At 30.9% G+C, this 26,868-nt stretch overlaps 1 protein-coding gene across 1 annotated transcript; it reads right to left on the minus strand.

Annotated features, from left to right (window-relative positions):
• Nucleotides 1-715: 715 nt before the first annotated feature.
• LOC139484607 (phosphatidylinositol-3,5-bisphosphate 3-phosphatase MTMR2-like) lies at nucleotides 716-26,868 on the minus strand. Its single transcript, XM_071268394.1, has 17 exons — nucleotides 26,593-26,868; nucleotides 23,664-23,739; nucleotides 16,698-16,792; nucleotides 15,995-16,105; nucleotides 14,633-14,734; nucleotides 14,004-14,087; nucleotides 11,523-11,597; nucleotides 10,940-11,014; nucleotides 9,293-9,481; nucleotides 8,707-8,798; nucleotides 8,370-8,463; nucleotides 7,801-7,899; nucleotides 7,290-7,397; nucleotides 6,535-6,627; nucleotides 4,051-4,164; nucleotides 2,985-3,164; nucleotides 716-2,597 (listed from the first exon to the last, which is right to left on the minus strand). Exons 1-17 carry the CDS (start codon nucleotides 26,794-26,796, stop codon nucleotides 2,430-2,432), a joined length of 1,959 nt encoding a protein of 652 aa, XP_071124495.1. The 5' UTR covers nucleotides 26,797-26,868; the 3' UTR covers nucleotides 716-2,429.

The following is a 26,868-nucleotide window of genomic DNA, read 5'->3' on the forward strand; positions in this document are numbered from 1 at the left end:
GTTGTATCAGTAATTCTTGTCTTGCTGATATTTCTGATTTAAGTTTGTATCTATCATTTACAAATTTTAAGATGCAATGCAAAAATGCAAAATAAATAGTAAAAATCTTCATTAAACAGCAAAAACTCAAATAAGGAGTCAACTGACGATTTTGACAATTTCACCACTATGTTCTTTTTTTCAGTTTAAGCAGCCATCTTGGTTGGCAGGAAGGGTCATCAAACACATTTTTTAAAACTAGATACCAGTAGTTTCAGAGATGATTTTAGTAAAGGTTAACCGACAATGACAACAATAACGGATGGACGATGACGGACAATGGAAATTAAACCAAGAGATGAGAAAAGCTCACTTGGCCTATTGGCCCATGCACAAAAAAAATTAAGAAAAGATATAAACAATTGTTTCAGTCCTGTTTTACAGCCTACTTAAGGAATAACTCTCCATATGACCTAATCTGTCATTTTATTCCATATATTTTTGCATTCACAAAATCTCCACATATTGTGTGCATACCAATCTCATCAAATATGACTGAAACCAAACTGTTGACCTGATTCATAAACTGTTATCACAGAGTTATGTAAACTAGACCTAATCACAAACTAATACATTGTTTCCACCGCAGCCACCACCACTGATGCCGCGGCCGCCAACACTGGCGACATGACTCACTTTTAGACTGTGTCAAACAAGACAAAAAATAAAAGACAAATTTAAGGTAGTTTTTATTTATATTTGAAATATTTTTAATCAAGAACTATATCATTAACTCATTAATTATCAACTCATCATTTGTACTTGAATAAAAACATGGAAACATATAAATAAATATTTATGTATAATGAATCCATTAGTTCTCATTGGCTTACCTTCATAAGCACTACTCACATACACACAGTTTGTTCAACTTTGTAAGGCAAAGTTAAAGCCAATGAGAGAATGGCTTCTGATGGAAATAAATACTTAAACAATATACAACTTTAAAAGATGTGCAAGTTGCCATGGAAACTTTATTATGACTTATGGGCTCTTGAAATTGATAAACAATAGTTTTTGTAATTAAAATCATTTTAAGACTAACATGTTTCAAGTTGAAACTAGAAAACATTGATATTCAGAAAGTATGATAATTGTATCCTTCTTTTAACTATAATGTATACTAGCATAATAAACAAACAAATCTTTGGATCCATAAAAAAGGTTAAAGATAGTCTTGATTTCTTTTCACAATTTGTTTAAGCATCTCAAATAGTCAGCCACCAAGTTAACATTTCTGTTAGGTTTAAATGGTACATTTACATTGCACAAGTCCCTATATACAAATAAATGAAAACGTATCCAGACCACAGGCAAAATATGTCAGCCATAAGTCACTTGATTAATTTGTGACAAACATATTGTCCATAAAATAAATTAGATTAAACATTAGCAAAAAATGTTTTATTTTAATATCTGCTTTGTAAAGAATACTCAGGTCTTGTTAAATAATTAGATGATTCAGTATGATTTGGGTTGTGCAAAAATGAGGAAAAAATATCAAATCAGGATCTGAGTTATCTCCCCTTCTTTATGCAATACACTTTTGATTTAAAAAAATATAATAAAAGGGGAATACATCAAATGTGTTAGCAAAACAATTGTATGTAAAGAGAAATGGATACTGAAATAATTCTCATTCATTGTTTTAAATTCTGAAAAATACTACTATTTTGTTGTTAGTCTGTTCCAAAATCATGCCACAGCCTGGAACTTGTATAGATGTGAACTTAATAATCATACATTTATTGTAAAGGTCTAACCAAATAGGTTGTTACTCTATTTTTGACTAATACTCACAACAGTTATTAAACTACAAAAAATAATCAATAAAATATTTAAAAGTTTACCTAAATCTAGTCCAATACAATAATTGTAACACATACATACTTTCAAATATTTTCATACAAAGACAGCTTATTGTCATTGCCCTCAATCTATAGTATAAAATAGTCAATTTCCCTCTAGTCAAATTTAAATTGTTACTTCAGATAAATCCATAAAATTCACTCTTGCATGTAAAATGATATCGTGTTTTAAACTTTATATGCTCTGATTTCTTCAGAACAAAAACATGATGTACACATGTAAATAAATATAGATTCATAATTTTTTTTCAGATATCAAGTGATCCAGCTTTATTGAGCTAATATTTTAGCTCATGAAGTCGGTATCAAAAAATAAAATACCATTATTCACTTTACCAACAATTTGTCATAACTTTATTGATCTTTTTGGTATCAAATATGAAATTAAATAAGATGTTAGTAAAACAAATCTTTTTCCCCCTTTCAACAGAAATAGTCAATGATTTGATACAATGCATTCAATCCAAACACACAGCAGTTCTCATGTTTTTTGACAGTAAATATAATGTTTAATCACATCAGCTATACATTAACAGGTTGAGATATTCTGGGAATTGGTCTGGGACTTGGTTGATCTAATCCACGCCCTCTCAGATTCTTCTGATCTAATTCCTTTTGTAGCTCCTCTACCTTTTTGGTCAGTTGTTGCTTCAGAATAAGTAACTCTCGATTCCTCAGATGGATAGGTTCCTGAAAAAAAAAAATTAATTCATACAGAATAAAAAAATATAATTAGGATTAGCAAAAAGTCACAGAACAAAACTACTAAATAAGTATATCTTTTTTTTAAGGTTAGAATAAAGAGAAATCCTTCATTGATAAAAGCAAAATTTATTAAGAAACAAAAGTTTTCACTCCCTGAGTCAAAGTTGAACTAAAGTCAGCTCCCTTTTGGTCAAATAGCTCCCCCTGTAATCAAGTATTTATACATCTTTGGCTTACAAAATTTTGAGTTAAATAGAGTTTCTGAGGAAGGAAAATCCTGAAAAACCTTGATTTGCATTACTCTTTAAATTTGTCTTTCTATCAGTGTACATTATTGTCCTGACATTTTTCATTCTATCAATTTGTCCCTACCTGTGGCCTCATTCTAGGATTCCATCTACAGTAGTATGCTGTCCACAGCTCCAACCTCCTCATACTAGCTACAGGGAAGAGTACATGTTTGTGGAGATAAGAGGCATACAATGGGTTGGTAAACTCCTCAAGCTGACAGTTTACAAACGACCATAATGACACGGTTTTCTCTTTCAGTTTCTGTAACATTCAAGCAAAATAATATTGTTGAGTAAACAGTCTTTTAGTAAAAGTCTCTAACTTTCTGTGGAAACTAAATGGAAATCATAGGTCACAACTTTGTATATAAGATGATCATTGCAGAAAGCTTTTGTATTTCATGAACTGATATAAAATGTTTTCTGAATTGACTCTGCTAGTGTATTTTTGGTCTACTTAGACTTCTTAAAATTGAGAATGGAAATGGGGAATGTGTCAAAGAGACAACAACCCGACCAAAGAAAAGACAACAGCAGAAGGTCACCAATAGGGCTTCAATGCAGTGAGAAATTCCTGCAACCGGAGGTGTCCTTCAGCTGGCCCCTAAACAAATATGTACTGGTTCAGTGATAATGAACGCCATACTAAACTCCAAATTACACAAGAAACTAAAATTAAAATAGTACAAGACTAACAAAGGCCAGAGGCTACTGACTTGGGACATGCGCAAAAATGTGGCGGGGTTAAACATGTTTATGAGATATCAACCCTCCGCCTATACCTCTAGCCAATGTAGAAAAGTAAACGCATAACAATACGCACATTAAAATTCAGTTCAAGAGAAGTCTGAGTCTGATGTCCATTTCTGGTTCTCTCTGATGAATTGAATTGAGACGATTCAAAGCATTTTCAAGCTTGTTAGACACTTGTCCATTATTGTACAGTGAATTTCAAGTATTCATTTAGATTATCTTGTGTAGATTCAGTTATTTTCTTGGGTATCAATTATAAGGATTGAGGTAAAAAAAAGTGTTGGAAATGACCACTGACAAAGGTAATATCTGATTTGAGTAGATGTGACTGATTACAAATGATTTTAACTGAACATTAGGGAAAGTTTTATTGCATACAAATGGTCTATCTATACCTCTGTCATCCTGGCCTGTTCGCAGTTACACAGAAAGGTCCCAAACAAACAGCTGTATAAATGGTCCAATATGGTGATCAACATGTGTTCATTAAACTCAAAGGCATTGGGAAACTGAAATATAATAAAGTAAAATTGAAAAATACAATTTATCAACAGTAAAACACAAATATGTAGACTACCCATACACACTATATTGGAAAACCTTAGCCTGTATTTTGTGGCATTTTATTTGTCTATCATCTGCAAGAAGGAAAATATTATTATCTAACAACTGTCACAGTGTGATTGATTGATTGGTGTTAAACACCACTTTCAACATTATTGTGCTATTTCATGTCAGATTTTTATTGTTTATTGGTGGAAGAAGTCAGACTTTTTTCCAGTATTAATGCTTTCTGTCATGGTCTGTGTTTTTATATTGTTTCTCTAATTCTATGGAAATCTATCCCTTTCCGAACCCATTGTATAAAATAATTTAATCAACGTGTGGTTGCCGATGATCTTAAAAGATCATTGGATGATTTTAAGGGTCATGACCTTTTTAGCTAACTGGATGAATCAACAGGTGTTAATGAAATCGACAACTTCGTGCAATGTGAAAGGCACTCGAAGGGGATTTTTCGGTTAACAAAAAAAAAAAATGTATCTTTTAATCATTAGAGAAACAGATTCTTACATAGTTACTCGTGAATTATCGTATTTACCCAATCTCAATAGTTAAATTAAAAATGTTGAAGTCCTTGCCAAGGCTCGGACTTTAAAATTGATAATTTAACTATCTCGATTGGATAAATCCGATAATCCACTCACAGTGTTCCAGCTAGGTTTTCAAAAGGGCAGGGTGCCAATCCTGAAAAAGGGCATTTAACACGGCGATATGATAATATGAAAAGGGCATATTTTAATAAAAGATGTCAATCAAACATTTGTGTTTATTCGTTGAATCACAGGTTATACAAGAACAACATCTTTAGCCCATATAGAACTCTATCTTTCTACTTTTAAGGCTGAAAAACTTGTCAAGCAGCTTGTCACACAAGTTTTTTTATCATTGCTTGGCACAGTTGAACTTTATATGCAGTATGTTTTGAAAGGAGATCTGTTTCATACTGTTTCTATGGTCTACCACATTTTACCAGTTTCACCTTTCTACCCCTGCTGTGCTTGATGGCAATACAGCACAAAACAGCTGTGCTCAGTAAATTCACAATTTTAGGATATAAAGCAACAGTGAAAAATAGTATCAAAAATAAAGAATACAGAAAAAGATGACCAAGGCACCCTACCAACACTGCTACTAAGACCCTCTTTAACTTTTCCCATAACTCAAAATAAATACCTAAACATATATATTCTTAAGCAAGAAGTATGGAGACACATTTTAGAATATGTAAATGGGTTACTCAATGCTAGGAAAAAAATCAGATTGAGTTATCTTTCTTTATTCGGGTGTGCTCCTTCTTTGGAGGATTATAAACAGTACCTTAATATGATGTAAATATGATCACAATATGGCGGCCGATTTTGTTATTTTCGTATCAAAAATGAAGGCAGTCAATGACAAATACGTCTGAATTTTCTGTTTATTTTACAGAAAACAAGTAAAACAATGTCTTCAACGAGTTTATAATGGTTTTCCAACTTTCTGTCATTACGTTTCTTCCATGAAACTACGGTAAACATCGCAAATTGTGCCCAAGTTGTTGTATGAACATTTCTTCAAAGATAATTGCCGACTGACCGATTCTATTTGAACGAATTAATGTTGATGATCATTAATGACCCATCCGATAAACGGATTACCTATAACAACAGATTATGACACCAGTTGTAACCATTGATTAGCTTGGGGTGGTAAACAAAGTCATAATATTTTCCCCAGGTAAAATTTAGTAATTAGCGTATCATGTCAATACGCAAATTAATATGCAATCGATCTTCAAAAAAGGCAGGGCGCCATGGAAACTGTAAAAAGGGCACAGGGCGCCACTCGGAAAAGGGCGGGCGCCGCGCCCTCTGAAAACGGCCTAGCTGGAACACTGCACTCATATCAATGTACGAATCTATATTTAACTCAATAAATGATGTTCAATAAACTTTTGACAAAGAGATATGTCTTGCCTCTCTGCTTGTGGTAAAATAAAAATCTAAACTGGGTCCCATGTTTATTTAAATGGAACAGTCCCTGCCAAACAAAATCAAATAGGGTTGGATAAGTAGTAGACTGACACATTTATATTAAGGGGCCAGCTGAGGTCAACCTCTGGGTGCAGGATTTTCTCGTTGCGTTGAAGACCCATTGGTGGCCTTTCACTGTTGTCTGCTCTTTGGTCAGGTTGTTGTCTCTTTGACATATTCGCAATTATCTTTCTCAATGTTATACTCAATATACTCAATGACTGAAGATATTTAATCTACAGAAATAATTTTACATAATACCTTTTTTCAATCAATAGTTTTTGTTTGTTTTAGTTTTTTTACCTGTTTAGTCATCTGCCATACACAGTCTATAAACTGTAGGAACACTGGAGATCTGTCGGCATCTGAGTGTTTATCTTCACCATGACCATATCTCTGATAAAATTAAACATATATATATAAATTCAGTTAGTTGTCTCCCATAGGCCTAGGTCTATGAAATTATCAAAACATATTTTCTCCAGGTCACATTTTCTTCCATGATGACTTAAAGCTTTGTCAATGAAATTGTTTATATTTATGTGACTTTGTTTAAATGTGTATACATGTTTTTGTTTAAATGTACTTTCATCCTTTTGAGCACCATGATTGGTTAATTAAATATCTAGTATATAAAAGTTGACAGATGTGCTAAGATTGCCAACAAAATAACAGCTTTTTCTAGGTAAATGTTTTGTTAACAGTTACCTCGTAATTATTTCCTTCTCTTTATATTGAAATGTTCTTAAAATAATCCATAAACATGATTTCATTTTTCTTAATCTTATTATTAATTTTATTGCATTTTATATGAATTTGGTTAAATATACTTACCATGAAATTACATTTATATTAAATCAGAATAGGTATTATGACCAGATCTGATTATTTTAATGTGAAAAACGTCCTATTGGAGCGTTTTGATATTGTTGCTTGTCTTTGTTGTGTCTGTGGTTTTTGGTGCAGTGCGGTTTGTCAAATGTTAAATATTATTTTTATTTGCAATTCCTGTAAACCTAGTTTGTGTATTGTACTACATGAATTATACAGTAACCAACCTGTGCAAATTTATGACCAAAACTCAACCATTCCTTTTCTATAAGAACTTCAAATCCTCTAATTGTTCTATAGTAAGGATCCAACATCAACATGGCTAAACAGGTCAACTGAAAAAGTTATTAGCATAAATATATAACTGAAACATGGAAAAACTGTAACACATTTATTACATTAACAGATCTTTACATAGTTCTGAAATGAGTCTTTAACTACATCATACACATGTATCTGTAAGAAGATAAACTTGTCTTATAATTATCTTTTAAAACTGTTCAAATATGTGTCAGGGTATCAAATTTTTAAACAAGTTTACTTGCTAATAAAGATTTGTCTATGTGCCTTAGAATTTATTGTATAAATACATACACAAATTTCTATTCTTTTTACTGAATTTGACATATGTGGAGTCAGGATCAGATGGTTGTGTTTAACAACATTGACTTGCTATAATGACACCCCACTTAATCTTTTCTCTATCACTGTGTTTAAACATGTTAAATAGATTTCTACCTGAGCTGTTCTGTCCCATCCATCACTACAATGAACTAATACTGATGTCTTCTGACATTCAACCTTATCTGCAACTCTCAAAGCACCTGCTAGTATTTGCTGAAAACATATAACAGTAATATTTAGAATATTTCCAATGTGTAATTTATGAATTCAAGATATATTCTTAATTTATGAATAGTTAGTGTTTTATATAAGCTTGATTTCATTGGGGAATAAGCAAACTGAAAATATACATGTGAATTACTTCTTGCTTAGAAAGACAAATATCATTGTACGTTGACATCATCTTTCTTATTAGATTAATGAAAGTGAAATAAGGAAATACAAAATAAATAAATCACTTTTAGCAGCCAGTTTGGTCCATTTTTTTTTCTTCAAATAAGCTAAGAAACATCACTGATGAATTGTTAACTTGCAAGTTAATAATTCGATCTCGTTGAATTAATATTCATGTGACCTTTAATTTAACCCCTTAGTTATAGATGGGTTAAGCATGAACTAGGCGTGTTCAGCTATTCAAAGAAGATCAATACAAGATTTACCATGTTTTATCAAATCTTTCATACCTTTATATGGTCAAGCCAATGTGTTGATTCTATGTTAGATAACCAATGGGCATCATCTATTGTTGGAAATACAACATCACGTAACTTTCTTAAACTGCAATAAAAAAAAAAGATAAGTAAAGCCACAGCCATTGTTATGGTCATGATAATCATTATTATTGCATATCAATATAATATTTCCCACAGAAAGTAACCAAAAGTTAGCATGCAATAAATTCCAATATTGCACTAGTAATTTTTTTTTTTTGCACTAGTAATCTAACAATAGAGGTATGATATATTAAAATCAAAAATCTTTTTTAGAAAGGAAAAGTCCAACCACTAGCACAAAGCTTACCTGTCTTTCATTACATGTATATTGTGTATATCTAAAAATAGAATTTCTGCATTCTGATAAGATTCTTCTCTCTCATAGCCACCACCTTTAGCCTGAAAAAATATCATTTTTAAAATCTTGAATCAAGCTATTTAAAAAAAACTTAAGCTTATGTACTTACATAATACTTTATGTATGTTTAACATGTACACATACAGACATATTTTCCTCTGAATTTCATGTTCTTTTATTATTAAAACAAATTCCTTATTGTGGAATTTTCATAATGACCTTGACATGTTTGATCTTGAGTACAGGTGCTGGCTACATTTATATCTGTTCAATTGATGTTTTTTTACAATTGTAAATTTACTAGTTTGATCTGTATCTACAGTCATAAATAAACTGTTGAACCTACCATGGTTACAGATAGATTGAGCACTTTACTACATAAAACTTAAGATTTGGTACCACTGTCTCTTATGAATCCTGTCTTAAATTTGGATTAAAATTTCTGATGAATACAATAACTGATACCTTTTTATTTTTAACTCACTTTCACAGAAAAAGTAATTGTTTTATCTAAGCCCATTAATATCTAACCTACCATATTAGCAAGGGCATTTACACTTGGTCTAGCATCCATGATATATAACTTATGAGATTGAGCATTAGCATCCATTATCATCTGTATATAGGCCTCATCATCTTTGTTCCTTCTGTTAGCAACACCAACCAGAGGCTGACTTGATCTGGTTATTGTAGCCTGACTTTCTGGGTGTATCCATGATAAAACCTAAAAATAAAGGTCACAGGAAATGTAGACACAATAATAAACTTAAACAAGAATGTATCCCAAGTACACGGATGCCCCACCCGCACTATCATTTTCTATGTTCAGTGGACCGTGAAGATGGGATAAAATCTCTAATTTGGCACTTAAATTAGAAAGATCATATCATAGGGAACATATTAACTAAGTTTCAAGTTGATTGGAATTCAACTTCATCAAAAACTACCTCGACCAAAAACTTTAACCTAAAGCGAGACAGATGGACGGATGAACGAATGGACGCAGAGACCAGAAAACATAATGCCCATAAATGGGGCATAATAATATTTTGATATACATAGTAAGTTTTAAAAACATAAATAATTTTAAATAGATATTTATTAAGATACATACAAAAACATTTATATGTATTATAATTCTCTATTAAATGGAAATGGTCACACAAAAATTATTTGAAATTTATTTAGCCAACTGCTTTGTGTGGGAATATTTCAACGTTTCTAAATGCTAGTATACAGGGGTATGGTACATGTAGTTTAATGTTTGCGTTAATTGCATTTAAATAATTTTTGAAGATTATAAAAAAATGTGGTCCATAATATGTAAATTTTTTAAAACAACCCATATGACAGATTATTATAAAATACTAAGAGAAAGTTTATAACATGAAAAAAAATTGCAATGGAGATTTTATAACTTGTTTTAAAAATACAATGTCTGACAAATCGTTTTGATAATTCTCTCTGATCTTGGTAATGTTAGGAACAAGTAGGTCAAAACCTGTCTGTATAGTGTTCAATTATTCATTGAAAATGAACATAGAAAGACCAAAGCATTTTTTGATAAACAAACATTCTGTGAGTATTGCATGGCAATACATAGTCCACTACCGATTTAATCTTTTTGAATTGAAACAAACTCTTGATCTATAATTTGTCATGGTGTAAACTATAAAATAAATATAAAGTTGATATCTTCAAGCATGAAAACTGATTATTAGAGTGCATTTTTTAAGTCCAAGGACCATAACTGTCAACAAATTCAACAGACCGGACCAAAAATCACACTTGAACTGTAACTTGTCATAATATTACTATGAACCAATTATCAAATCAATGTCTTCAAGAATGACAAATAAAAGTGTGGAAAACTGATTATTTGAAATAATTTTCCAAATACAATAACTCTGCACAAAATCATCAGATCACGACAAAATTTAAACTTGATCTGTAATTTGGCATGATAAAACATTACACCAAATATCAAATTAACATCTTCAAGCATGAGAAAAAATTTCGGAAAAATGATTAGCAAGACTGATGGATGGACAGTCAGACAGAAGGAGTGCAAACCTAAGTCCCCTTCAACTTTGTCGGTAGGGGACTACCTAATGTTGTTTGGTGTTGTCACATTGACCTTTAACCCCACATTCCTTTGATTGATAAGTAAATACACACTTACAGGTAACCTTCCTCTGCTTCTAAATGTGGCCACCTGTTTGATGTCATCATCTGTGGCAGCCTGAGGTGTTACAATCTAAAAAAAATAATAAATAACAATTTTATTATCTAATGAACTGTTTATAAATAAACTCATCAAAGATACCAGTTATAATCATGTCTGCCAGATGTGTGATTCTTCTACAATAAACATCAGTGGCGCTCCAAGCAAAAAAAGTTAAAAGGCCAAATAAAATTTGAAATTGAAGAGCATTGAGGACCTAAACTAACGAAACGTTTTGCCAAATACAGCTAAGATAATCTATTACTGGTGTAAAATATAGTCTTATTTGATAAATGGTTTCTACCATGTTAAAACTAGATATGAGGTCAAACCAAATATCTATAAATTTGTATTTACTGATCTCAGCTTAGTATGCAACAGTCAGAACTGATCAGATCATCTTAAATTTAGACCTGTGTTTATGACCAATGAGAAAATTGTAAAACCTCTAATTTTCTTGTAAGAAATATGCTTCAATTCTTCTGAACGGTAAAAAGGATCTAAGTTCATGATTCTATAAACAATTGAACAAATATCTTACAATACTAGGATATGTTTCACACAATTCATATTTTTCATTTATTCTGTTGATCTTCCAACTGTCATTTGTAAGGCCCTGAAATGAACAAATATGTGGGTATTATCAGTCAATCAACAGTATAGAACAATAAACGTTTACCATAGGTCTACAGTGAAAACAATAATATCACTGAATAATCATATTCTCAATAAAGGAAGGATATATGTGATAGAAGCATAATTAACCAGATGCTCCGCAGGGCGTAGCTTTATACGACCGCAGAGGTTGAACTCTGAACGGTTGGGGCAAGTATGGACACAACATTCAAGCTGGATTCAGCTCTAAATTTGGATTGTGATTAAATAGTTGACACAGCATAGGTTTCTGACACAGAATGAATGTGTTCTAATGAACTTAAAATTTTTGTTTTCTCTTAGAGCAATTCACTATGCTGTTGAATATTAATCCTCTCAAAAAAATGTTTGAAGAAATTTTCTTTTTTATTTATGAAATTTCAAATGAGAAAAATTGAACCCAATTTTTTTAATCACATCCCCCTTTCCCTTATTCCAAAACTAATCTCAATTAAAATTTCTAATGGAGTTTGCAACAATAACTACTCATTTAAATACATCATAAAATATTAAGATGTAAAAAAAACTGCTTGTTATCACTGAATGGTAAAGATTATTTTAATTTATCAGTTGGTAGTAAAAAGTGAATATACATTGAATATTGTATATAACAAAGATTTAAGTTGATTTTGGACAAAGAAAGATAACTCCAATTAAAAAAAAATCTTGCTATTGCACAATATTTTGCAATTAGATATTTCTTGCTTACTATTCTGGACAAAGAAAGATTACTCTAATTAAAAAAAAAAAAATTTGCTATTTCACAATATTGTGCAATTAGATATTTCTTGCCATTGCGCAATACTGTGCAATTGAAAAGACTTGCTATTGCACAATACTTAATATAATAATTTTAGATCCTGATTTGGACCAACTTGAAAACTGGGCCCATAATAAAAAATCTAAGTACATTTTTGGATTCAGCATATCAAAGAACCCCAAGATTTCAATTTTTGTTAAAATCAGACTTAGTTTAATTTTGGACCCTTTGGACTTTAGTGTAGACCAATTTGAAAACAGGACCAAAAGTTAAGAATCTACATACACAGTCATGACAGTTAGATTCGGCATATCAAAGAACCCCAATTATTCAATTTTGATGAAATCAAACAAAGTTTTATTTTGGACCCTTTGGGCCCCTTATTATGTTGGGACCAAAACTCCCAAAATCAATACCACCCTTCCTTTTATGGTCATAAACCTTGTGTTTAAATTTCATAGATTTCTATTTACTTATACTAACGTTATGGTGCGAAAACCAAGAAAAATGCTTATTTGGGTTCCTTTTTGGCCCCTAATTCCTAAACTGTTGGGACCTAAACTCCCAAAATCAATACCAACCTTCCTTTTGTAGTCATTAACATTGTGTTTAAATTTCATTGATTTCTATTTACTTAAACTAAAGTTATTGTGCGAAAACCAAGAATAAAGCTTATTTGGGCCCTTTTTTGGCCCCTAATTCCTAAACTGTTGAAACCAAAACTCCCAAAATCAATCCCAACCGTTCTTTTGTGGTCATAAACCTTATGTCAAAATTTCATAGATTTCTATTAACTTAAACTAAAGTTATAGTGCGAAAACCAAGAAAATGCTTATTTGGGCCCTTTTTGGCCCCTAATTCCTAAAATGTTAAGACCATATATCCCAAAATCAATACCAACCTTCCTTTTGTGGTCATAAACCTTGTGTTGAAATTTCATAGATTTCCATTCACTTTTACTAAAGTTAGAGTGCGAAAACTAAAAGTATTCGGACGACGACGACGATGCAGACGACGACACAGACGACGCAGACGACGACACAGACGACGCAGACGACGACGCCAACGTGATAGCAATATACGACGAAAAATTTTTCAAATTTTGCGGTCGTATAAAAAGTCTTATTACTGAAGACGAAAACAGTCATAGAAAATTTAGTCTGACATTGAAATCAACAAAAATATCCACATTTACAGAACTAATAATTAATTAAACTGGAATACTTGAAAGAGGACTAAAAAATAACTTTATATTTTGAAAGTGAGACCAATAGCTAACGAGTTTAGGTGTAAACAGTTATTTTATAAATTCACATCAACTGAAAAGTGGGAACTTTAAAAGTCATCAAGACTTGTCAAGAGTATAGCATAAGTTATTTAAATTCAGAGCTGTACTCTCTTAGATTAATGACATGCAATTCAATATCTTTTCAGACATTTTTTGATTGTTTGGTACACATGCTACAGGTAAATAAGAATCTTAATTGAATGCAATGATATAAAAAGGGTGGGTTAACTAGTACTGCAGTGAATACGTATGAAAATTGACCGAAAGATTGAACAAAACTAAATAATTGATTGTTGAGTATTTTAAAACTACTTAGTTACCTGTCTTTTATACTCTGCTATAGGGTCATATACTTTCCACCCATCATCACCATAATCTTCTTTAAATTCAAAGGCAAATAATGGCTGAAATATATCAAATATAGAACTAAGAAGATGTGGTATTATTGACAACTATAGGTCATTGTACGACAAATGTTTACTTCATCATTAAGGTCAATAATGTTTAAGCATTGTAATGCATGGACTATGCTGTTGTAATTGATTAAAAGACATTACAGATATTTAAGAAAACTGTTTTTGTTTGATTTTTTTTGTATTTGAATCCATCTGATGAGGTTTTTTTTCAACTGATTTTTACAGTTTTTTCTAATGTTGTACTGTTAGGCCACTTTTTAGGGGAGGATTGGGTGTCCTTAAACATGTTTAACTCCACCATTCTGTATGTGCCTGTCCCGAGTCAGTACCCTGTAATTCAGTGGTTGTCATTTGTTGATGTGCATCATATTTGTATTTGGTTCATTATTTTGTACATAAATTAGGACGTTAGTTTTTTGGTTTGAGTTGTTTAACATTTGTTATTTCGTGGCTTTTTATAGCTGACTATGCTGTATGGTTTTTTCTGATTGTAGAAGGCTGTCATACCACATCTTCTTATTTCTAAGTTTTACCTGTTTGTTTGTAATAGGAAAGGCAAACTGTTGAATCTTCTCAAAAACTTGTCTTCTTGAATGATTTTCTTGTTTGTGTGCAAATCTTAAATTTCTTATGTCCTGTTAAATAAAAGTTGTACATAAACTGTTATTACAGAGATATGTCTCACCTTTTTGAATGAAACTTTGATTATGCAAATGTTGAAATCAAAATAGCAATACTTTAACATTTTACACAAGTTATGCACATATTCAAAGTCAATGAACCATGACTGAGTTACATGGCTAAACAATCTCCATGTAAATGAGATGTGCCAATGCTAATACAACTGCATACCAAATATTGTAAGTCGTTCCTAAACCTAAATATGAACATTAACTTGTAAACTATGTAAAAGATTCAAAGTCAATGAACCATGAAGAGGGGGTGGGGCTATATAATCTCCATGGAAACGACTTGCAAATGCCAATAAATTTGCATACCAAATAACGTTGACTTAACATTAGCAGTTCATTTTAAACTGATCTAATCACAAACTAATACATGTAAACTAAGATAAGTTTCAAAGTCATTAGACTGTGACTGAGGGGTGAGGTCAAATATTCTTCGTGGAAATGAGATGTTCCAATGCTTATACAACTGAATACCAATTAACATTGGCCTGCCACTAATGGTTCCCCTTGAACTGACCTAATCACAAACTAATACATGATAACTTAGAAAATATTTCAAAGTCAATAGACCATGACTAATGGGGAGGAGCCAAATTATCTCCATGGAAATGAGATATGCCAATGGTTATACAACTGCATACCAAATATCATTGACCTACCACTTGTGGTTCCCCATAAACTGACCTAATCACAAACTAATACATGTAAAATAAGCAAAAGTGTCAAAGTCAATAGACCATGACCGAGGGGGCAGGGCCAAATAATCTCCATAGAAATGAAATGTGTCAATGCTTATACAACTGCATACCAAATATGATTGACCTACCACTTGTGGTTCACCATAAACTAGACCTAATCACAAACTAATACATTGCGAGACAATTATATATCACATAAAAAAAGATACACTTTTAAAAGTCATGATGGTGTGCAGTAATAGTTCAAAAATAAAAAGTAGAAAAAAATGTTTTTATTGAGCTACAGGGCAATTCTTATAGCTTATCAATATTTAATATCAATAAGAAATCTGAATGAAAAGTAATGTTCTTTCATTGATTCTAACTCAATGTATAAACAATAACATATGAAGGAATTCAAACTCAAGTTCTTAAATGAAAGTAGAAAATGTTCTGTAACTGTAAATTTATTCAATAATTGTGTTAACTGATAAATATAGATATTATTATTTGCTTCTTTATGACAAACCTTGCATATCAGGTCAATTCCATAGGAGTTCTCTCCCCTACTGGTGGCACCTCCTATCTTCTCAATTTTACTTATCACACCTAGCGGTACATCTAATATAAATAACGATTCCTGAAAAAGTTTAAGACAAAAGTATTAGAATTATTGCAAATATTCAAGGTTACATTAGGGTTTAGATTATTTTGAGTACATCACATGTCAGATTTTGACAAATAAGTTAACAATACACAATAAATCATACATACATTTGTATATTTACCCAGTTCCATGAAAGTGAACAATTCTATTATATTTTGATACAAAAAAATATAAAAATAAGCCGATCGAGTATGATGCCATAGAAAACAACTATTCACCAAAGGATTTTGATGTAAGGATTAATATATGCATTATAGTCCCAATACAGCCAGATGTGAAGATATCTAGGAATTGAACTGTAGACTTTATTGCCAATGGAAAGGCAAACAAGGGAAAAAAATCAAGTGTGAGGACCAAGGGAGTGGAGGGCAGCCTGTAAGGGCTTCTATTTTTGGCTTGCCAGTCTGGGTCAGCATAAAATCTTCAACAATAAAATCAGAGCATTTTAAATATTTAAAGAATGTTATCTTATAATATCAAATGTATGCTACAATCAGATATAAACATTTTATTTATACATAAAAGACCTTTTATGGCAAACTTAATATTTCAAAACTAATCTTACTCTTTCACTGCTTTTAAAGTATAACTTGTAATTGGTGACAGTCAGTGCTCCTTTAATTGGTCCATTGTAGGGACATAAATATGTCACATCTCTTCCTGGAAAAAAAGTAGTAAAATTATAACTCTATAAGATAAAAGGTTTTTTTTTTAAATAGAAAGTGTTTTTTTCTGTCAAACATTTTTACACAGCAACGTAACTTTCCAATTTTATTACTGATTAATGGTTACTAACTGTTAATCAGTCATTTTTTATTCCTGGGTTGATTATTCAGTCTATTCAAATATAAGAAAAAAAGAGTAATACATATTTTTATAAGACATTTGTAAAAAAAAAACATCCTTTAGATTAGGGTTATCTTGAAATAGCAATGAAAAACAGGCATGTTGATTTTGATTTCATAAGGAACAGGATCTAAACAAGGTAATAACTCAGTTGAATAAAAACATGGCTGCCAAGAGTGTGACACATTAATTTCAGCTCCTCAATTTTGGTGTTTTTGAAGTGATTCTATACATTGTTGCTATTGGAAAATTACATATTTAGGATCCTCTACATATAAGGATTCAGGATTTAGCTGTTTTATTCTTTAGAATTCTGCATTTGGATTTATATTTGCATTTTTAGTGTTTTTCTGTGTGAAACTAAAGGATTGTAAAAACTGTTCATAGAGTCAATATGCCTAGAGACAATTTAGGTAAAAACTTGAATAAGACAGTACAAACACTTATTGCCCCAAGGAAGGATTTAACCAACAAAGAGAATAAAGAGAATAAAGACCACAAAGAAGGAAAGGTAAAATCTGGTGAGAAGGCCTCAAAACAAGCTAAAAGAACATTGTCTGATGTTGAGAAGAGTGAAGAAAGTGACAATAGTATGAATCTCAGCTCAGATTTTAGTGGTATTAGTAAAGACCTTGGGGAAATAAAAAGTGCTTTGAAGGATAACATAAAGAAAGATGATTTAACAAAAGCCTTGGAAAATCTTGTTAAACAATCAGACATTGAACAGATTGTTACAAATATTGTAGAAAAACTTTTAGGAACTCTAAAGAATGAGATTAAAAAAGAAGTCAATGACAAAGTAACAGAAATAACTAACAAACAAAACACAGAAATTCAGCTATTGAAATCCCAAAATAGTACTTTAAGTAATCAGTTAGAGGAACAAAATACTAGATTAAATAGTTTAACAATAGAAATGGAGGATACTATGAACAAATCATATTCAGCATTGTCAATGGCTAATTACAATGAGCAATATTCTCGAAAATTTAACATCAAGATGGTAAACTTCCAGACAGAAAATGATGAAAATCTTAGAGAGTCTTTTTTAAAAACAGTGAAAGATGACCTAGATTTAAAGCTGGAAAAGAGAGATATAGTGGCAATACACAGGCTGAGGTCTTACAAATCTGGAGTACCACCAGTGATTGTTAAAGTGGTGAATAGTGAGGTGAAAACAGCAATTATGAGAAAAAAGAAACAAATGAAGAACCATGTGAAATTGTATGATGACATTACCATAAAAAATAGAGATCTACTGAAGGGACTACGACACCATAAAGACATTGATGTAGCATACTATTACAATGGATCTGTATTTGGGAAGACAAAAGATGGTCTCCAAATTATTTTTGACATTTTTGATGATATAAGCTACAGAATTGAATATGAAAGAACCAAAGATGTGAACAATGCAAATGGTGAAAGTTAGATATCTTCAACTTTAACCGTGAAACTATTGATATAAACATTTCAATATTACACTTTTGTCTTAAATATGTCATATCATTATCATATGGGTCTTTTGGGTTTTTTTTTCTATTACATCATGTCTATATACTTACAAAGATATTTTGTGTTTAATTTGAAACCAATATTTTATCTAAAACGCTAGATTGATTTAAAATAGACTATAAAATATGCAATATGTGTATATAACAATATTGTGGTTATCTCCCTTAGGTAACCAAAGGGAAAGACTGTTTAAGATATGGTAAAAAAAAATCATGCCAATTATTTTATAACAAAACTGTGTACTACACAATTTAAAACAAAGACTTGTTACACAGCCTTAAAATCTTTGTATATAATTAGTGAAAAAGGTTCAAAACACCAAATGTGTAACAATACAGTGGTGACCATGTCGGACAATTTTTTTGATTTTAATTCTGGTTATACAAGATACTGTGTATCTTGTCTTACTTTTCAGCCTTTAGTCTTAATTTTTATATTAATATATATTTGGTCTCTATGTTTGCTCTATATTATATATTTGACAATGTATAAGAATTATGGAAGGTATTAAAATTTTGTCAGTAAATTGCCAGGGTTTAGGCGATATTGGTAAAAGAAGAGATATTTTTGATTACTTGCGAGATAAAAATTGTAATATATATTGTTTAGAAGATACTCATTTTACTCCATCACAAGAAAATGATATTGAAAACCTATGGGGATACAAATGCTATTTTAGCTCATTTTCATCAAACTCCAGAGGAGTAGCAATTTTTTTCAAAAATAATTTTGAGTTTCAAGTTCATAGAGAAAGAAGAGATTTATATGGAAATTATCTTGCATTAGACGTAACAATTGAAAATCATAAGATAACCTTAATTGCTATTTATGGTCCAAATATGGACGATCCAGGTTTTTATGAAAAAATATCAGATATCATTGAAGATTTTGAGAATCAGTATTTTGTAATCTGTGGTGATTTTAATCTTGTGCTTAATCCTGAAATAGATTATTACAATTACTTACATGTAAACAATCCAAAAGCCAGGTTAAATATTTGGAAATTATAGATAATCAAAGTATGGTTGACCCATACAGAGAACTATATCCAGATAAAAGACGTTATACTTGGAGAAAAAAGTCACCACTGAAACAGTCAAGGCTAGACTTTTTTCTCATATCTGATGTGTTATTACCTTCTTTAAAAGATTCATATATAGAATCAAGCTATCGATCAGATCACTCCATCATAGTTTTGCATTTAGTATTTAATGATTTCAAAAGGGGAAAAGGACTCTGGAAGTTTAATAACTCATTGCTATCTGACCAAGAATATTTAGACACAATAAATGTAAAAATTGAAGATATAAAAAATCAGTATTCTGCAATACCACTTTCAGAAAAGCAGAACATTATGAATTCAGATTTTTTATTAAATATTGATGATCAATTATTTTTGGAAACCTTATTAATGGAAATAAGAGGTAAAACTATAGCATTTAGTAGCTACAAGAAAAGAAAAGAGAGGGACAAAGAAGAAAATCTTACAAAAGAGATTCAAAGGGCAGAAGAAAATATTAACAGCAATACTGACTTTCAGAGTCTTGAGGAAAAAAAACAAGAGCTTAAAGACATTAGAGGGAAAAAATTAAGAGGGAGTATACTAAGATCCAAGGCAATATGGATCTCAGAAGGTGAAAAACCTAGTAAATATTTTTGTAATTTGGAATCTAGAAATTTTACGAATAAAATTATCCCTAAAGTGCAAAAAGATGATGGAGAAATGATTAATAATCAAAAAGATATTCTCAAAGAGGTTAAATTTTTTTATCAAGAGTTGTACTCAAAAAAAAATATTGTTACAGATAAGATTAAGAATTTTGATACTGTTTTTGATAAATACAATGTTAACAAATTAACAAATGAGGAGTCAGGTGATCTAGAGGGTCCAATCTGTCTACATGAGGCATCAAATGTTTTAAAAGCAATGAAAAATGATAACAGTCCAGGATCATCCGGTTTTACAGCTGAATTTTTCAAAGTTTTTTGGGGAAAAATTGGTCCATTTGTAGTAAGATCCATAAATTATGGTTTTGAAAAAGGTCAACTCTCTGTTACACAGAGACAAGGTATAATTACATGTATACCTAAAGGAGACAAACCACGACAGTTTCTTAAAAACTGGAGACCAATTACGCTCCTAAATACTTCTTACAAAATTGCATCAGGGGTTATTGCTAATAGATTTAAAAAAGTATTGGGAAGTTTGATTGATCCTGATCAAACTGGCTTTGTACTAGGTCGATTTATAGGAGAAAACACAAGATTGTTATATGACTTGATGCAAATTGCAGAAGAAAAAAACCTACCAGGACTTCTCCTATTTGTCGACTTCGAAAAAGCGTTCGACTCATTATCATGGGATTTTCTACAAGAAGTATTAAAATTTTTCAATTTTGGACAATCTATTTGTAATTGGGTGAGAATTTTCTACTCTAATATTAATTCAGCTGTAAACCAAGGGGGTAATTTATCAGATTTTTTTAACATTGAACGGGGTTGTAGACAAGGCGATCCGCTTTCTCCTTATTTGTTTATATTGTGTGCTGAAATACTAGCTATTAAGCTTCGCAATAATAAGAAAATAAAAGGGTTAAAATCTGTTAGTATTGAAAATAAATTGTCTCAATTTGCTGATGATACTGCTATTATTTTGGATGGATCTGAAGAATCTCTAATGGAAAGCATGAAAGACCTTAATTATTTTTGGGAAATCTCAGGTTTAAAAATTAACTACAGTAAAACCCAGGTTGTATGGATTGGCAGTATGAAATACAGTCAGAATGAACTTTGTACTAGCTTAAACTTATCATGGGGTAAACATAATTTTTCGTACCTTGGAATAGACTTTGATGTAGATTTATCAAAGATGATACGATTAAATTATGATAAAAAAATATTGGAGATTGAATCTCTTTTAAAGCAATGGAGCAAGAGAAACTTAACTCCAATTGGGCGTATTACAGTGGTTAAAACATTGGCATTACCAAAGCTAATCCATCTGTTTTCATCATTGCCAAATCCAGACTCTAGATTTATTAAAAAACTTGATAACTTGTTTTATAGTTTTGTTTGGCAAAAACCAGTTGGTAAAGTTGAGAGAGAAACATTAGTTAAAGATTATTTTGAAGGGGGTCTAAAAATGATTTGTTTGAAACCTTTCATAAAATCACAAAAATGTACATGGGTTAGAAGATTGATCAATAATAAAAAATTACAGGACACTCTTGCTTTCTATGGGATTGATTCTGACTTATTAGAAAATACAGGTGTCAAAAACATAGAAAAAAGTATGAATGTATGCACAAATCCATTTTGGAAAGATGTTTTGAGTGCCTGGAAAGAAATTGTTTCATTAAATATTGAATATACATGGGAATATTTTTTGAATATGCCTTTATGGTTTAATGAGAAAATTGAAATAGAAAATGATGTTGTTTTCTACAAAGACTGGTATGACAAAGGTGTACACATTGTAAATGATTTATTAGATGAAGCCGGAGAATTTTTTTCTCTGACTGAATTCCAGAAGGTGTATCAAATACGTACAGATTTTCTGAAATATTATGGCTTAATAAATTGTGTTAAACAGCATGAACAGTATTCACAACAGTTTGTTAAAAATGCTACATCGCCAATTAAGAATTGTTACCCAAGCATTCCTAATAATATCAAGATTTTTTTTAAACATAAAAAAGGTTCCAAAGATATGTACCTCATATTGAGAAAAAATCTTACGGAACCAACAAATAAAATGAAAATTATGGAAAAGTTTGGTGTCACTAATGATGAAATGAAACTCATTTATACACTTCCATTTAAAACTACTACAAATAGTAGAGCACAGTGGTTTCAATACAGGATAAACCACTTAGTTTTGACTACTAATTATTTTCTGGAAAAAATAAAACTTGTACAAAGCCCTCTTTGTACTTTTTGTAATATACAACCAGAAACCATTATACACTTATTGTGGGAATGTGAAGAAGTACAAATTTTGTTAGAAAATTTTGATACATGGACTTCATCTACAGCACACGTAACACTTAACTATAATTGTAAGACTTTTGTATTTGGTATTTTTGATGTTAGAAACTGTATTGTACAAAATAAGATATTGCTCTGTATTAAGTATTATATTTATTCAAGTCGATGTTTGAAAAAAGTTCTATCACTTCAGGCACTCAAGCATAAGTTAAATGATCTGTATTGTACCGAAAAAAATGTAGCTATTTACAAACAAAACCAAGAACAGTTTGAGAAAGAATGGAATAGCTGGCACTTTCTGTGTTTATACTGAGAACAATCACACAAATACATGAGACTTTTATTTTTAAATTTGCTAATGAAAACCTATAAATCTGGCTCTTTACTTTCCACCTTTCTTGAATCAGAAACCATATAAGGGCAGTAATATATAGAGCAAACCACAGATGACCAATTCTTCTTTTCTTTTCTTTTTTTTTTTCTAAAAATTTCAAACTTGTATTTGTTCTTTTGTTAGATATTTTTTTGTTACTTTTTTGACAAACTTTTGATTTTTTTTCTTTTATTTTTCTCTATCCATTTTTTTTCTTCTTCAAAATTTTACTATAGAAAATAAAACAAAACATAGACAAATTAGTTTGCAGCAGAAAACTCAAACTGTTCTTTAGAATTAGTAATTGTAAGAATTATTAAAATTAACTTAATTATAATTATCTGTAATTGTATTACCTGCATTGTAAAGAATAATTTATATACTTTTGTATATTATCATGATCATGTATTGTGTTTTGATAAAATAAAATAAATATAAAAAAAATAACTCAGTTGTAACTTATATCCTAGCTCACTTTGACACAACATGCACAAAGTTTGACCAGGAACAAAACTACTTAAACAATTTAAGTATGTGTGATGTATGCACTCAAAATGTCTGTCCTGCAACAGCAATAAAGGCACTGGCCATAAAAACAATTTATTAGTTGAATAAATTAATGTTGTTTTTGGTTGCAAAAACCTTTTCCAAAAGTTGGGATAATTCAGTTGCATCAAAGTTCTTTTTTTTTTAAATACAAAAAATACATAAGGTACATGTAGGTCTTTAAGGACAAAAGAAACCCTTGACCACCTGATTGCCACTAGTCGGGATATTATATAATTGTATATTCTTAGACAGCCAGTTTACCTATTCCTTGGATAAGTTCTCCTCCCAGTAATGGTGGTTCATCGGACTGTGATAATTTGGCACTATCTCTCAAAATCTGAAATAAAACATCAGTTTTAACTTTACTTTAATATTGATCAACTAAACTGAATGTACATGTAAGGCTAATATGCCTTAAGCTTCTACTCCTTTTTTACCTGTTCTGGATGTAAGAAAAGGTTCGGTAGGCATAAAAGGCAACCTGTTTAGGGTGAGGTACAGTTTCATTGTAAATTATAAAATATTTATAGAATTGAATTGATAAGTGATTCTGATGTTGGCCAGATTAGAAAATCATATAAACAGAGCAGATTACAAATCATTTAAAAGTAAATTGTTTTGTTGGAGAGGTTCAACCCTGAACAGTTGGGGCAAAAATGGAAACAATATTCGGGCTTGATACAGGTCTGAATTTGGATTGTTATTAAATATTTGTCACATACATGTAATAGGTTTCTGACAAAGGAAAACTGTATTCAATTTTTTTGCATTTGTGCAATACACTATGCCGTTGCAAATTGAGCACCTTCCCACCCCACCCACCCCCCCAAAAAAATCATCCCCCCTTTTTTTGCTTCTGTGCAATACACTTTGTTATTGCGTATAGACCCCCCCCCTCAAAAAAAAAATAATAATATTTGAAAACATTTTATTTTAATTTCTGAAATCTGAAATGAGAAATAATTGTTTTGCACCTTTTTTTACCCTAATTCCAAAATGGTTTGAGCCATAACCCCCCAAAGTCAATCCTAACCATCCCTTTGAGATGTGGAAACTTGTGGTATAATTTCAGAGAGATACATACATAATTGTCTGGAAACTACAAAAATGCTTATTTGGACCCCTTATTCCTAACTATTAGGACCATAACCCTCAAAAATCAGTCCCGACCTTTCTTTTGTGGTTAAACAGAAACCATCGGTCTTCGGACGACGAGATACTGATACCAATATATACAAAATATTCTACCACAAAAAAAATTGCAGTCATATAAAAATTGGCGAGGTTTGTTTGCTCAGTTCTTGATTTACTTTGCTGTGTTTTGTGTATTGTTGTTTTTCTGCTGGACTTTTTATTTTGGCCATAGCATTGACAGTTTTATTTTCGACTTTGAGTCAATTTTCCAATGGTAACTTTAGCATGTAAGTAGTTTGGAATACATTTTATTTAAATTAGGCATTTATATACTCAATACCAGAAAATAAATGGGGGAATGTGTGCATGTTCAGTCCTGGAATGGTTTGGAATGTCACTGTTCTGCTTGCAGATAATTCTTGAGCTGCTTGTATTTTATGTTGCTTTTGGTTGCTCTGGTCTAGCATGTTTTACTTTAATCTAAAATTGTGGGTTACACTAATGACTGGACCGAATGACAGGACCAAATGAAAAATGCTAATAACTTTTTCATTTCTCAAAGGATTGATCTCGAAATATAATAAGATTTCATTATTTGATATATAGATTTAAGAAAAAAAAAGAAAAAAAATTGTAAGAAACTTTAGAAAACGCGACATGACCAACTCTGATAATGACAGGACCAACATCGACAATGACAGGACCAAATAAAAATGCTAATAACTTTTTTATTTTTAAAGAAATTATCTCAGATTTAAAATATAAAATGATATGTCATGAAAACCTGACATGACCATCGCTGACTGACAGGACCAACATCGACAATGACAGGACCAAATGAAATTGCTAATTTCTCTTTTATTTCTTAGAATATTTCTCTGAAATTTGAAATATGAGAAGATTATACCATTTTATACATGAATATTTTAAAAAATTATAAAAAGCTTGCTGTAATGTGACCTGATCAACGTTGTCAATGACAGGACAATCCTCGACAATGACAGGACCAAATGAAAATACTAATCTATGCTTTATTATTTGTCAGAATATTCATCTCAAATTTTAAATTATGACAATTTTTTAGACCATTTCGCACATCATATAAGAAAAATATAGAAAAAAAAGTATTGAAAGGTTACGGTTATGTGACCTGACCAACATCGGTTATGATCTGGCCGATGAAAAATCATAATTTCTTTCTTATTTCACTGAAATTGTTCAATTCTGATCCATAATTAGTAAGATATTTCTTAAAAATTCAGGAAAATATATTTTATGGTGGTTAAAAATCTTGACCTAGCTGCTAAACGTATGTTGGCGGACAGAGAGTCACAGGACAAAAAGACACAAATGATCAATATACATGTACATGTATGTTGCTTATTTTTATTGCATGCTACAATGTACATTATGTACTATACGAGTTTCAACTTTGTATTACAGGTTGTTTTTAAATGTCAAATTGGATTGATTTATGTTATTTACATGTATATGTTTTTATATTCTGTCAAAAGCTCCTTAGAGCTTGTGTAGGAGCTTGTGTTGTATATTTGTACTTCAATGTAAATTACATTTGTAAATCAAAATAAAGTTTTCTTATCTTATCTTATCTTATGGGACACACACTATTCCTCCGTTTGCATATCATATAAAATTATTTATTTATATGGACATAACTGAAGGACAGTAAAAGTCCAAAAATATGTTCTAATGTTAAAATTTCAGTGTTATTTGGTCATTATAAGTGTTCGTTGGATAATGTCATTCATGTTACCCATATTATCAATTTATTATTTGTGTATTACTTATTGTGTATTTCACTAATGTTTATATAATCATTGTATTATTATGTTTTTGTATCTTGCCCGACAAGGGCCCATGATTGGTATAATAAAATAATGTCTAATGTCTAATGTTACAAATGTACCCTTATTTCAGTATGAGTATATACATGTATTCTGTCACGTTTTAAACCGAACTTCAGAAACTTGGAGTGTTATTTTCCCATGTAAATGTAAACATACAAAAAAGTTTAAAGAATGTCTGAGTTATATACTTTCATTTCTATCCCAGGTACATTTTCTGACGATGTTGAAGATGAAGAGCACAGGGATTTGGATGGAGAGTCTGATTCTTTTGAGCTATTGCTTGAGGTTTCCTGAGGAAATGATGTGGATCTATCCGAAATTGAGTCGTTGCTTGCTCCATTGGATTTCACTGCCTGTGATCCATTTGTTTCTTTTGGTTTGTTTCCTTCCATTTTGGAGATTAAATGTATTTTTGATGTTTTTGTTTCACTTTATTTTCATTTTACCGGAAACAGGAAGTTAAA

This window comes from Mytilus edulis, chromosome 8 (genome assembly GCF_963676685.1).
Source record: "Mytilus edulis chromosome 8, xbMytEdul2.2, whole genome shotgun sequence".
NCBI classification, from domain to species: Eukaryota; Metazoa; Mollusca; class Bivalvia; order Mytilida; family Mytilidae; genus Mytilus; species Mytilus edulis.

Coding starts and splice junctions, on each gene's coding strand:
- LOC139484607 (XM_071268394.1), bottom strand. CDS start 26,796: ATGGAAGGAAACAAACCAAAAGAAACAAATGGATCACAGGCAGTGAAA. Junction 14,735..15,994: donor GAATTGACCTGATATGCAAG/GTTTGTCATAAA, acceptor TTTATTTAACAG/GACATAAGAAATTTAAGATT. Junction 7,900..8,369: donor ATTGGCTTGACCATATAAAG/GTATGAAAGATT, acceptor ATATGTTTTCAG/CAAATACTAGCAGGTGCTTT.